Here is a 13,628-nt window from a genome sequence, read left to right on the forward strand (position 1 = left end):
GCTGTCATCACTGCCTCCAGTGTTCTGCTCTAACTGGAACTGGGGACACTTTTTGAGTTGTGTTCCTCAGTGGGACCCATAACAACTTCAAGAAAGTTTAGAGTTTCAATTTAATTTTGAGTTCTTGAGAAGTTTGTTGAACACTCTCTCAGGGATTATGTTTGATGTAAACAACACCAAAGCCCTAGAGGCTCATTAAAGTCCTTGTGCTGTGTCTGTGCTGCTGAATTGGGCTGGGCTCCTGGCATAGAAGTAGCTCCTGGCAAACCAAGAAGACCTTCAAAAAGACATTTCTCCTGAGGAGCAGCTCCTCTCCCAGCCCAGCAGGGCTGGGGCACTGCCTGCAGCCACCCTGGGCACAGCACAGAGGCACAGAGAGCTTCAATCAGTCAGGGTTGGGAAGGGGCTGAGAAGTGCCTGGGGCAGAATCACTGCCAGCCCTTGGCACAGGAACCTCTGGCTGCAGGACGATGCAGCTGCAGCTCCTGGAGTGATCTCCTAAAGCTGGAACATCCCAATGCCTACAGACCCTGTGAGTACAACTCTGAATATTTCTGGTGCAGAGGAGGTGAAATGCTCATGAAGCTCTGACATGCTGAGGGGTTCTGATAATTCATAGAATATTTCCAAGAAAGGGTTTTTGACAAAAATGTGGAAATGTCCTAAGTCTTTGTATTCAGTTTCCTGCTGTTGGAGAATGGCAGGAGGGTTAAATGTTAAAGATAGTATGAATTATTGGTTATGAATTTTGTCAAGTGCCTGAGATATCTAAACTGTTACTTTAGTGATCAATAGGTTCACAGGAGATCCCTAATGTGCTTTCAGCCACTCTGCCCATGGACAGCACCAGCATCACCTTTGATGGAGCCATCAGGCTCAGGCTGAGCTGTCCTTTCTCCAAGCTGCAAACAGAACCTGCCCCCAGCCAGCGCCCTGCAAACAGGCAGGGTTCTGTAGGGCCAAGGAGAGGGTACAGAGATTTGGGGTCTGTGAGTGCTGGCAGGGAGAGATCAGGCACAGAGAAACACCTGCAGGAGGAAAATCTCCAGGAAGCAGAGAGAAGATCAGGGAATGAGAGAAAACAAAACCCAGCAATGCTGAGGCAGGCAGAGTTTAGAGATGTCCACAGGATCCCCTCCAGTGCAGCCCCTCCCTTGAACAAGCCCCCTCCCTCCTGTGCCCCAGCAAAGCCTCTGCCCTCAGGGCCGGGGCTCCAAGGCGTGCAGCCCCTCCTGTGCAGGCAGAGCTGCAGCAGAGCCGTGGGGCAGCTCTGCAGCCCCGGGCCGAGTTCCCTCTGCAGAGCACAGGGCTGGGAGCAGCTGCCCGGCACTGGGGGCTCTGGCAGGGGGCACAGCTGGCTGAGGGTGACGCTGTCCCCAGTGCCCGGCTCTGGGCAGTGCTGTCAGTGCAGCCAGGGAAGGAGCTGCATTTCCCTCAATCCAATGCCATCATAAGGACACTTGGGAGTTTCCCTGAGATTTCAGTCCAAGCTTGGAGCTTCATTTCATGGTGCAAACCTGTCCTAGAACATCTCTGCATTATCTGAAAGGCCCAGGGTGAGGCACAGAAATTCTAGGATGGGAAAATGATGCTGGATTGGTGAAATGAGCCCTGCATGTCCTTGGGTACAAATGTGTGGCTGAGACCTTGAGAAGGGGATGGACATTTGGTGGACTGTGGGGGATCTATCTGCTCTCAGCAGTGTTGGGATGGTTTTTAAAGGAAACATGGGAGAGTTATCATCCTCTGTCTGAGAATGGAGAAAGCCCAGGGAATCCTGGAACAGGACAGGGAGAAAGACCTCCTCCCCTAAATCTCCACTCACCACCTTGTCTCAGAGAACTCACTCTGTTCTCCCTGAGGGCAGCAGAAATGCTGAAAGTTTCTGACATCCGAAAATAGGTCAGCAGGAGAGGGAGAAGAGGAGCTGTAAATACTCTAGAGGATTTAAACAGATTTTATCATTCTGCTCTCTGGCAGTGAGGGTGCAGATGCTGACAGGGCCTCCTGTATTAACAAGATTTCAAAGAGAAACACGAGGACAGGTCCCTGTCTTTCTCCCCTATCTGCAGAGCAAGGCTAAATTATGAAAAATCCGGTCTGTTGTTGCCCTGAATGTCAAATCCCACTAAGCCAGCACTAGCCAGGGCTCCCCACTTGGAGCTGAAGGAAAATCTGCTTGAAAATCAAAAGTGTGTCAGAGGGTTACAGGAGAAAGGTCTGTGGGAAATAGCTTTGATTTTGCTGGAAGAAGTTTCTCCTAACTCTGTCCTTTATCCACGAACAGGTCTCCATGGCCAGCCACAGCAAATGTCCAACAGCAGCTCCATCGGGCACTTTCTCCTGCTGGCATTGGCAGACACACAGCAGCTGCAGCTCCTGCACTTCTGCCTCTTGCTGGGCATCTCCCTGGCTGCCCTCCTGGCCAACGGCCTCATCATCAGCGCCGTAGCCTGCAACCACCACCTGCACACACCCATGTTCTTCTTCCTGCTCAACCTGGCCCTCACTGACTTGGGCTCCATCTGCACCACTGTCCCCAAAGCCATGCACAATTCCCTCTGGGACACCAGGGACATCTCCTACACTGGATGTGCTGCTCAGTTCTTTCTTTTTTATTTCTTCATCTCAATGGAGTTTTCCCTCCTGACCATCATGTGCTATGACCGCTACGTGTCCATCTGCAAACCCCTGCACTACGGGACCCTCCTGGGCAGCAGAGTTTGTGCCCACATGGCAGCAGCTGCCTGGGCCAGTGCCTTTCTCAATGCTTTCATGCACACGGCCAATACATTTTCCCTGCCCCTGTGCCATGGCAATGCCCTGGGCCAGTTCTTCTGTGAAATCCCACAGATCCTCAAGCTCTCCTGCTCCAAATCCTACCTCAGGGAACTTGGGCTCATTGCTCTGAGTTCCTGTTTAGCACTTGGTTGTTTTGTGTTCATTGTTTTCTCCTATGTGCAGATCTTCAGGGCTGTGCTGAGGATCCCCTCTGAGCAGGGACGGCACAAAGCCTTTTCCACCTGCCTCCCTCACCTGGCTGTGGTCTCTCTATTCATCAGCACTTCATTTTTTACCTATCTCAAGCCACCCTCGATGTCCTCCCCATCCCTGGATCTGGCCCTTTCAGTTCTGTACTCGGGGGTGCCTCCAGCCCTGAACCCCCTCATCTACAGCCTGAGGAACCAGGAGCTCAAGGCTGCAGTGAGGACACTGATGACTGGATGGTTTCAGGAACATTAAACTGCTGGCCAATTTCTGAAAATCCCTTGTAATAAAAGACATTTTTGAGCCTTCTTGTCGGTTTCATTTTGGAGGTTCTTTTCCTTTGTTTTACTTTTTTCATATTGTCTAAAAAGAAAAGCCATTCCTTGTACCATTTCTCATTTTATTTCTCTCCACCTTCCTTGTGGGCACAGACTGTGTCAATGAGGGGCTGTGCTCTCAGTGGCTATAAAAAACTAAGAGGTGTGCAAGCGATGTTTTCTGCACAGATGCCCTTTTGTTGCCTTCTCTGGAGCTGTAGCAGCAATGTCTCTGTGCAGAGCTGGGGGCAGATCAGTGCTGGCACAGCATCTCTACTCCTGCTGGCCACACCATTCCTGGTCCAGGCCAGGAGCCATTGGCCTTCTTGGCCACCTGGGCACACTGCTGCCTCAGGTCCAGCCTGCTGTCCATCAGTCCCTGCAGGTCCCTTTCTGCCTGGCTGCTTTCCAGGCACTCTGTCCCCAGCCTGTAGCACTGCAGGGGATGTTGTTGGCCAAAGGACAGGACCCAGCACTTGGACTTTTTAAACCTCACCTTGTTGGATTTGGGCCCTGGATGCAGCCTGTCCAGGGCCCTGTGCAGGGCCCTCCTACCCTCCAGCAGATCCACACTCACATTCAGCTTGGTGTTGTCTGCCAAGATGTCCTTGGTTCCATGAGGCCCCGCAGTGTCAGAATGGCCCCTTGGTTCCACTGCACCCTGGAGTCTCCCAATGGTCTCCTTGGTTTTGCAGTGTCAAAATGGTGAAACCCCTTGGTTACACGAGGCCCTGCAGTGTCACAATGGCCTCTGTGGTTCCACGAGGACCCAGTGTGTCACAGTGTGTCCGGTTTATCTCGGCTGTTTGAGGGGCCTGGAAGGCCCGGGGGTAGCCTTGGGGCAGCCCGCGTGTCGAAGGACGAGAAGAGGCTTCAGTTCTTCTTTCTGGTTTTATGTTTATTAATTGTTTATCTAAAAGATGTTCTTTCAGCCTAACAAAGATCCGCTCAGCAGTCAGCCATGGGCACACTGTGCCGTCCCACGGACCGCCACGTATCTTTATACCCATTGTTACGTATACAATATTTATAATTTTTCCCCAATACCATCTATTCTTATAGCTCGGTGTACTCTTAGTAATAACCAATCCAGAGGTGCCACCGTGGCCAAAGAAGATGGAGGAGAGGAGGAAGAAGAAGGAGGGCAGGACACACCCCAATTCCTCCATCTTACTCCTCTAAACCCCCCTGTACATAAATCCTAAACCCTGTTTCTCACCCTCTAATTAGCTAATCTTTCCACCCTTCACCCCGGTGAGGCCCTCTTATCTTCATAAAGGTGTCGTCTCCCGTGTAGGGTCAAAGTCCTGCCACCAGACACTTCTGGCAACATTCCAGGACTCCCGGGCCCCCCAAGGGTGGTCTCGGGGGCCCTGCATCCCGGGACTCAAATCCTGAGATCCCACAACAGTGCACTCTCTGGTTCCATTTGGCCCCACAGCACCACAATGGACACCTGGTTCTGTGGGGCTGCATGGTGTCACCATGGTCCCCATAGTTCCATGAGGCCCTGCAGTGTCACAATGGCCCCAGAGTGTCCCATTCATCACAGAATGACAGAATCAAATAGGCTGGGAAAGACCTTTGAGATCATCAAGTCCAATCGATGCCCTAATACTGCCTTGTCACCCAGACCATGCCACTAAGTGCCACTGGAGAGGGACAGTGACTCTGCCACCTCCCCCCTAGCCAGCCCATTCCAGTTCCCACTCACCCTTTCTGTGAAGAACCTCTTCCTATTGTCCAGCCTGAACCTCCCGTGGTGCAGCTTAAGGCTGTGTCTTCTCGTCCTGCCCTCCAGCAGATCCACACTCACACCCAGCTTGGTGCCATCTGCAATTTGTGAATGGTGGACTCGATCCCCTCACCCAGATCATCAGTGAAGATATTAAACAGGACTGGGCCCAGCACAGATCCCTGGGGGACACCACCAGTGCCTGGACACCAGCTGGGTGCAGCACCATCCCCACCACTCTCTGGGCCCTGCCTCCAGCCAGCTCTTAAATGTCCCAGTGAGGAGAACCTTCCCAAGCCATGGGCTGCAGCTTTTCCAGGGAATGCTGTCAGAGACACTGTCAAAGGCTTTGCTGAAGTCCAGGCACAACATCCACAGCCTTTCCTGCATCCACAGGTGGGTCACCTGGTCATAAAAGGAGACCAGGTTGGTCAGGCAGGACCTGCCACCCCTAAATCCACACTGGCTCTCTCTGATCCCTCAGCCATCCTGTAATGGCACTCAAGTGATCTGTTCCATAACCTTGCTGGGCACCCAGGTCAGGCTGACAGGCCTGGAGTTCCCCAGCTCCTCCTTCCAGCCCTTCTTGGGGATGGGCTCACACTGGCACCTCCAGTCCTCTGGGACCTCCCTGCTGAGCCAGCGCTGATGGTAAATGATGGACAGCAGCTTGGGGAGCTCATCCACCAGCTCCCTCATCCCCCTAGCATGGATCCCATCCGATCCCATACACCTGTGAGCATCTGAGTGGCTCAGCTGGTCACCAACTGCTTCTTCCTGGATTCCAGGGGTCTGTTCTGCTCCCTGTGCCCATCCACCAGTTCAGGAGAACACTTGTCCTGAGAACAGCCTGTCCTAATATTGAAAATTGAGAAAAACAAGGTGTTAAGTAGCTCAGCCTTTTCCGTATCTTTAGTTTCTATATTCTCCACTGCCTGCAATAAAGAGTAGAGGTTCTCCTTCTCCCTCCTTTTGCTAAAAATATTATAAAAAAACTTTTGTTTTTACAGGATTGGCCAGGTTAAGCTCTAATTGAGCTTTCACCTCTCTGATTTTCTTTCTGCATAACCTAAGGACATATTTAAACACTTCCTGAACTGCCAGTCCTTTTTTCCTCTGAGTTCCCACAAAAGCTCCATGGGCAGCCAGGACAGTCATTTTCCTGACTAGTTCATCTTTTGCCACACTGGGACAGGCTGCTCCTTCCCCCTTAAGATTACTTTCTTGAAATGTGCCCATCCTTCCTGGATCCCTTTGTTTTTAAGGGCTGTTTCCCTTAAAAAAATCAGGACCTGATTTGGTGCTCCCCAAATCAGCATCCTGAATAGGCCAAAGTCTGCCCTTCCTAATTCCAGTGCAGAAGTTTTGTTGCTGCCCCTCCTTCTTTCACAGAACATTGAAAACTTGATTATTTCATTTTTACTGTGTCCCAGGCAGCCTCCGAGCCCCACATCTGCCACCAGCCCTTCTCTGTTTGTGAACAGCAGTAGACAGAGCTTTCCTTGGCAGTGGGAGTGTTACCAAAAATTTGGTAAAACAGAAAACTTCTTAACACCAATGTAGCATTAAGAAGCAGCATTCTTTATTCAGCTGGATTCACGGGGGATAGCTTCTCCCAAAGCCGTGCATGCTGAGCACAGGAAAGTTTCTGTTTATATTCTGTATTTTGCACACACATTCATTGATTGTCCTGGACTAAACATACATATGATAATCATGTCCCCAAAAGCATTAACAGGTTTCCCCTCCCCTTTTGCATGTGTTCTTCTGTCCTGGGGGTCTCTCTGGTGATCCCTGGTGGTTGTGGACCCCAATATTCCCGTGGGCCTGGCTGAGCTGGCAGGACACCGAGGCTGCTGAACTTCCAGTTCCCCTTATCCCACAATGGGCACTGTGTGCTTTCCATAGGCCTGGGGATTTGGAGAACAAGCTCCAGGTGTCAGCTCAGCTGGTGGAGACAACTTATGATCTGCTAACATGAGGTCACATCACAGAGTGGGTTATGTGAGGTCATTTAGCATCTATGACATCATAGACTATCTCTGTGACATCACAGAGCCAGCTGTGACATCACAGGGCAGAGATCTAACATTACAGAGCTGATGATGACATCAGAGATTTGGTTGTGACATTAGAGAATGGGCTGTGACCTCACAGAGCAGGCTGTGACATCCCAGAGGGGCTGTGTGACATCCCAGCAGGGCTGTGTCAGGTCACTGGGTTGGTCACTCTGCCCCAGCTCCCCCTCACAGTTTCTCCCAACAAGTCCAATGCTGTTCATGCCCAGCAGGGTCCCTGTCCCCCGGGATCCCCCCAGCCCACCTGGAGCCACAGCCTCCATCAAAGGATGTTCCACAGGATCCACCCCAGAGCCTGACAGGGGACAAGGGGACAGGGCTGTGTGACCAGGACATCAAGGACTGGGATTATCCAGGTCACTGTGGCCTGGTTTGGGTTCCCCAGGGCAGGAAAGATGTCTGGCAGCTGGAGCAGGGTCTGGGAAGGGCCTCCAAGATGGGGCTGGAGCCCTTGGTCTGTGGGCAGAGGCTGAGGGAGCTGGGCTGGTCAGCCTGGAGCAGGGAAGGCTGAGGGGCTCCTCATCCCAGCCTGGCAGTGCCAGCGAGGAGGGGATGGAGAACACAGAGCCAGGCTCTTCACAGGGGGGACTGGGGGGGAGACAAAAGCCAGTGGGTGGAAGGGGAAAGAGGAGACATCAGCCAGGGCATGAGGAGATGAAATGAGTCAGGCTGTTTTCAGCTTTTCCTCAACACCAAGAGCAGCCTGACCTCCCATCTCCATCCACCACTGACAGCTTGGCAAATCAGGAATTGTTGGAGCTGTTTTGCACTCACTCCAGGATGAGCATCCTGATACAAGAACTTAATTGTTCTTTTGTCTGAAATTAATTTTAGTATGGAAATCACCTGTGAATGGTGGACTCATCAGATGCTGCTGGGACGTTGCACATATCTCAGGGAGGATTGTGATTGTTATGAAATGGTGTCCTGTTCAACTGGGGCCTGTTTGCCATGAAGAGAAATTTTCTGTGCCTCTGTGTGTCACCAGTTCCACACCCCCCAAAAGACACAAACGTGATGAGTTGTGGTTCCCACTCCAGTGGTAGCACTTGGACCTCCCTCCATAGCCAGAGCAAAGCTCCTTCATCCCACAAAGTCCCTGGCAATGCAGGGATGAAGGAAACAGGACAGGCTGTGGGGATCAGGGGCAGGGTAGGGCCAGGGATTTGGGGTGGTTGTAAGCCCAGGGTAGGACCTGGCCCTTGGCTGTGGTGAACCTCATCCAATTGTCCTCGGCCCATGGCTCCGTCCTGTCCAGATCTATCTGCAGAGCTTCCTGCCCTCCAGCACAGCCACACTCCCACCCAGCTTGGGCTCACCTGGGAACTGACTGAGGGTACTCTCGATGGCCTCATCCAGATCAGCAACAAAGAGATTGAACTGACCTAGCCCTAGTTCTGAGCCCTGGGGACACCCCTGGATGTGACTCCATTCCTCAGCTGCTCTGAGTGCCAGGGGATGGATGAGGGAAATGGTGGGGAGGAGATAAAGTGCGATTGATTTTCAGCCATGAAGGGTCTGGATTTTCATATCTGTTCAAACTGCATGAAGAGGTGCTGGGGGTCAATATCAATTGGACATTGCTGATATCAATCTATGAACAAAATAAGAAAACAGGAAAAAACAGTTCTCTCTGCATTGTTTTAAATACAGTATATTCACTTTAAATAGACTTCTGAAATCTGTCTAATTAACCAAAGAACACTTGAAAACTTAGATTATTCCCAAGGGCTTTTCTTGTTCAGGTGTGTTTAGAACAAATATTTATGAGCCTTTTTCATTGAATTTCTGAACGGAAGACCTCAAGAAAAAAGAGGCCTCTCATCATCAACCTCCAAGTGGCTGAGAATCCATTGCCATCAGAGCAGCAATGAAGAGAAATGGGCACAGCTTTTTGGCAGGCCCAGCTCCGGCATGGGCCCTGGGCCTGGAGCAGGAGCAGCTCTTGAGGGCCCCAAGACCGGGGCTCTTGTGCTACCCTGGGCAGATGGGATGGCAGCAGGGGCTGCAGAGCTCTCAGCACCTCAGCCCGATGGGGAGCAGGGCAGCCAGGGAGCCTCCTTTGGCCTTGGCCAAGCACCTTCCCCCATGGCTGGGGCTGAGTCCTGTGGCAGCTGCAGCTGCTGCTGTGCCCTTGGCAGGGGCTGAGGCTGTGGGACAGTGCCCAGAGCAGCCTGGCCTGAGCAGAGCTGTGGGGCCAGAGCCAGCTGGGCTGGGCTGGGGAGAGGCCCTTGGTGCTGCCCAGAGCTCAGGGCAGCTGACAGAGCTTGCAGGGAGCTGGGCTGGGCTCAGAGAGCCTGGCCCAGAAACCATCAGTGTCCATCTCAGCCTGGCTGAGCATGCAGGGGCCTTGTGGGGCAGGGCCAGCGCCTGTGCAAGGCATTGCAAACAGGCAAGTGGCCCAGAGAGGAGGCTGCTCAGTGCCCTTGGTGGCATGGACAGAGCAGGGAGGGGGCCCAGGACATTTGTTAGCGCCAGCCTCTGTGCCCATGCATTGGCAGCCCTGGCTGCTGAGGCCAGCTTTGGCCTGGGCTGAGTTTGGCTGTGGCCCAGCTCCATCGTCCTGTGGGGCTCAGGACCTGTTCCCAGCCATGGCCAGCCCTGGCTGGCCTCTCTGCTGGCCCAGAGGCCGGCAGAGCCCGGGGCAGGGCTGTCTGTGCAGCCCCACAGATGCCACGGGCTCTGCAAGAGCTGGCAGAGGCTACCCAGCAGGGAGGCCATGGGGCACAGAGCCCCAAGGCTGCTGTGGGCACCACGGCACAGGGGCCGTTCCCAGCCACAATGCTCCTGGCCTGGGCTGGGCCTGCACAGGGGCTGGGCCATCGTGGCTGGGCCAGCACAGGGCCACAAAGGGGCCACACAGCCACTGCCAGGGACTGACAGCAAGGCCAGGCTCACACAAGCAATTGCTGAGCATGGCCTGCTCTGGCCAGGCCTGACTGTGCCAAAGGCAGAGCTCAGCTTCCCTGGGGGCTGCAGGAACAGTCCAGAGCCCAAAGAGTCTCCATGGCTGGGCTGGAGACCAAGGCTGCAGGAGGGAAATGCAGGGCTTCTGCGAGACGGGGAGGGCATTGATTTCCAGCACACATCTCAGCTCTCTGATGATCCCGGCACCATGCTGGGCCCTGTTTCAGACTGGAGCAGAGCAGATGTTGATGGGACAGAAGCCCTGTCGGGCTGCAGCTTGCAAGGTGCTTGCTCTCCCTCAGGTGCTCTCGGAGTGAACCAATCGAAGCTGGGCACCTCAGGGCACAAGAGGCACTGCCTGTTCATGGGTGCACAACTGATGTCTGCCTGGAAAGGGGCTCAGGTTTTAATACCTGTTAGTTCCATAATATACAAGCAAATATTGATTATCTGTGTAATTTGAGTACTCTTAAGGAATGGCAACCTTTTCCCACCAGAAATGGGGATTTCCTGGAAGTGTACTGATGGCAGGAGAAGAAATACTGATCTTCCCATCTACTTTTGTCACCAATAATCAGTCTATTATTTAATCCCTCCCTTTTCTATAAAGTGCTTCCATCTCTCTTGGTTAAATGGCCATGTCTAAGGACATCTATTCACCAGACCAGCTGGATATTTCTTCTTCCCATTGGCCCCAGATTTCCTCCACCAGATGCTCTGTGGTCATTCAAGTGCCTCATAACTGACTGGTTTCATGCTTTGGCCTTCAGGGAGTTGCCCAAACTTTCTGAAATTTAAATAAATATCACATAAGGCGACATCTTAATTGTCTTTATATCTATCACAGAATTACCTTTTCTTATATCTATGTCTAAAACTGTTCCTGCATTAAAATCTATTGGGGATGGTGGACATGTCAGATGCAGCTGGGACATTCCAGAGAGCTGAGAGAAGAGCTGTGGTGGTTATTAAACTGTTCAAATATTCAATTTGTGTTTGTTGGCACAAAACCTTTCTGTGCCTCTGTCACCAGTCCCTGAGCCCAAAAGACACAAACCTGCTGAGTTGTGGTTCCCACTGCAGGGGCACTTGGACCTTGGCTCTGCACAGGAGAGCTCTTCATCCCATTTCTCTCTTTTCCTCCCTCTGGGCATGGAGGGATCTCCTGACTTCAGCCTGTGACTCGTGTGTGCAAAGAGCAAATCTGGGCAGAATCAGGGCAGAAAGGCTTTGGGGCGACCTTGGGATCTGTGCTGGGCACAGAAGGTGCTTTCCATTGTTCTGAGGCTTTCTGCTGTGCAAAGTGGATTTAATATCCAGCAGAGGAATGACTTTTGCATTTGATAGAGCCGTGCCTTCCCCTGGCTTTGTTGGCTGACAATAAACGAAGATCCTTCTGGGGCTCAGGCAGCTCCTTCTCCAAGGAAAGCAGGTGGGAGTTGGAGCCAAGGAGCTGAAAGCTGCAGGTGCAGCCTGGGCTGGAGGGAGCTCAGATTTGCACAAGGCTGCTCTGAGTGCCAGGGCTTGGGTGGGGGAAATGGTGGGGTGGGGATAGGGACAGAGTCAGATTGATTGTCAGCCATGAAGGGTCTTGATTTTCATACCCAGTCAAATTGCATGAGGAGGTACTTGGATTCAATGTCAATTGGAGATTGCACATGTCAATGAATTACTAGTAAAAAAAAAAAAATTACAGGACCTAAAAAAATATTTTCTTGCTGCTTTTTTAAATTCAGGGTATTGACATTGAATTGGCTTCTGAAATCTGACTAATCAACCACAAATGATTTGAAAACTTTAATCAAATTATTCCCAGAGGCTTGGCTTTTTAAGGTGTTCTCAATGTGAATGAGCCCTGGGACACTGAATTCCTGAACTTAACAGCTGAAGGCTGAACAGGCCTCTGGAGCAGGAAAATTCAGCAGCAGCCTCCAAGGTGCTGAGGATGTCAGCAGCCCCCTCTGAGGCCATCCCTGCCCAGAGACCGTGGGGGAATGGGCAGACAAGGAGAGCGTCCCTGGGGCTGGGGCAGCACAACTTAGAGGACCAGCGGCTCCAGCTGGGAAATGGAGTGTGGAATGTGGCTGGGAAAGCCCTGCCTGGGCTGTGCCAAGCAGGACACACAAGCCCTGACCCCCATCCCCCAGAGAACTCAGTCCAGGAGACATTTTAAATGAATTTCAATTGTTTGTGTCCTCTGAGTTGGACACACTGGAGAAATACTGACGAGATCATCAAGAGGTCAAAACAACAAAACAGACTTTACTGGCAACTTTAGAAAATCAGGGAAACTTTGGCAAAAGGTTTAATATGACATTCAATCAACAAAAAATATTTCTCAAAGCATTAACTTGGCCCATTCAACTTCACCAACTTGTAGCTTGTTCAATTTTAAGTTACTCAAAATTTGCAAGAAGAGGGATTTAGATGAAGGACAAGAAGACACACAAAGAGCAAAAGAAACAAAAGATAGAGAGAAGCACACACACAGATACTAAATCCTGGATTCCAGCAGTATTCAAATGGAAATTCCAAGAGGAGGTAGGGTCAAGATGTGTGCTTGCCTTGTGGTCAGCCTTCAATACCCCTTGGTCTTCCTGGGCCCTTCCCCCAGGTGGGACTTGGGCTCATTTGGTTCCTCAGGAGCTGGGCTGGGGGCTGCAGAGGTGGCTGTGGAGCATTGCCTATGCTGTGCCAGGGACTGGCAGCCACTGCTGGGCTGGGATAGAGGCTCTGGGGGGATTGGGGCTCCAGGGCAGGGCAAGGCTGGACCTGCCCCTTCCTCGCCCACACATGAAATGTTTTGATCCAGCAATCTCCTCCAGTCTGTCACAATAGAGAATCTTGGAGATGGAATCACAAATTTGACCATGGGTACCTGTCCGAGAAGGAGAGTTCTTGTCCAGAGGAAGGAAAGCCCCAGTTCTGGGTTAATTTCTGTTTTCATTTTCTGGATTTTGTTTGGTTTTGTTGCTTTATTTTCCTTGGTGTGCCTGAAGTCCACTCAGGAGGAGAGTGACTTTTGCCAAGGAACTTTGTGCTGCTGTCCCTTAATATTTAATATGGATTTTTCTGATCCCTTGCTGGGGATTTTTTCAGCGCTCTCAAGCCCTCGTTCGGAACAGGGTGAAGGAGCCCTGGCCCAGGCTCTGGCCCTGGGGGACACGGGGACGCTGCCGGGGGGTCCCTGTCCCCTGTGCCACCCCCAGGGCTCCAGCCCCTGTCCCCGTGTCAGGCTCTGGAGTCGATCTCATGGAACATCCTCTGGGGGAGGCTGTGGGGCTGGGGGCAGGGGGACCCGGGGGGACAGGGGACCCCGCTGTGCACGAGCAGGGTTGGACTGCTCTGGGGGAAGCTGTGAGGGGGGCCGGGGCAGTGTGACCTCCCCAGTGACCTCGCACTGCCCCTGTGATGTCACACAGTCCCCTGTAATGTCACACTGCCAGCTGTGATGTCAGAGAGCCAACTCTGGGAGGCCACCCTATGATGTGGTAGAGCTGCTCTTTGATGTCACAGAAGTCTCAGTGATGTCAGAAAGTCACTCTGTGATTTCGCAATCTCTACTGTGAGTTCACAGCCTGCTCTATGGTGTTACACAGCCAC

The 13,628-nt window shown here is 52.2% G+C and overlaps 1 protein-coding gene across 1 annotated transcript; it reads left to right on the plus strand.

The window, feature by feature from the left end:
• The first annotated feature begins 2,310 nt into the window (after window positions 1-2,310).
• On the plus strand, window positions 2,311-3,243 carry LOC141727487 (olfactory receptor 14C36-like). Its single transcript, XM_074533900.1, has one exon. It carries the CDS (start codon window positions 2,311-2,313, stop codon window positions 3,241-3,243), a length of 933 nt encoding a protein of 310 aa, XP_074390001.1.
• The last annotated feature ends 10,385 nt before the right edge of the window (window positions 3,244-13,628 follow it).

Source organism: Zonotrichia albicollis, unplaced genomic scaffold (assembly GCF_047830755.1).
Source record: "Zonotrichia albicollis isolate bZonAlb1 unplaced genomic scaffold, bZonAlb1.hap1 Scaffold_125, whole genome shotgun sequence".
Lineage (NCBI taxonomy): Eukaryota > Metazoa > Chordata > Aves > Passeriformes > Passerellidae > Zonotrichia > Zonotrichia albicollis.

Excerpts from the sequence above, each read along its gene's own strand:
- LOC141727487 (XM_074533900.1), top strand. The coding sequence starts at position 2,311 with ATGTCCAACAGCAGCTCCATCGGGCACTTTCTCCTGCTGGCATTGGCA.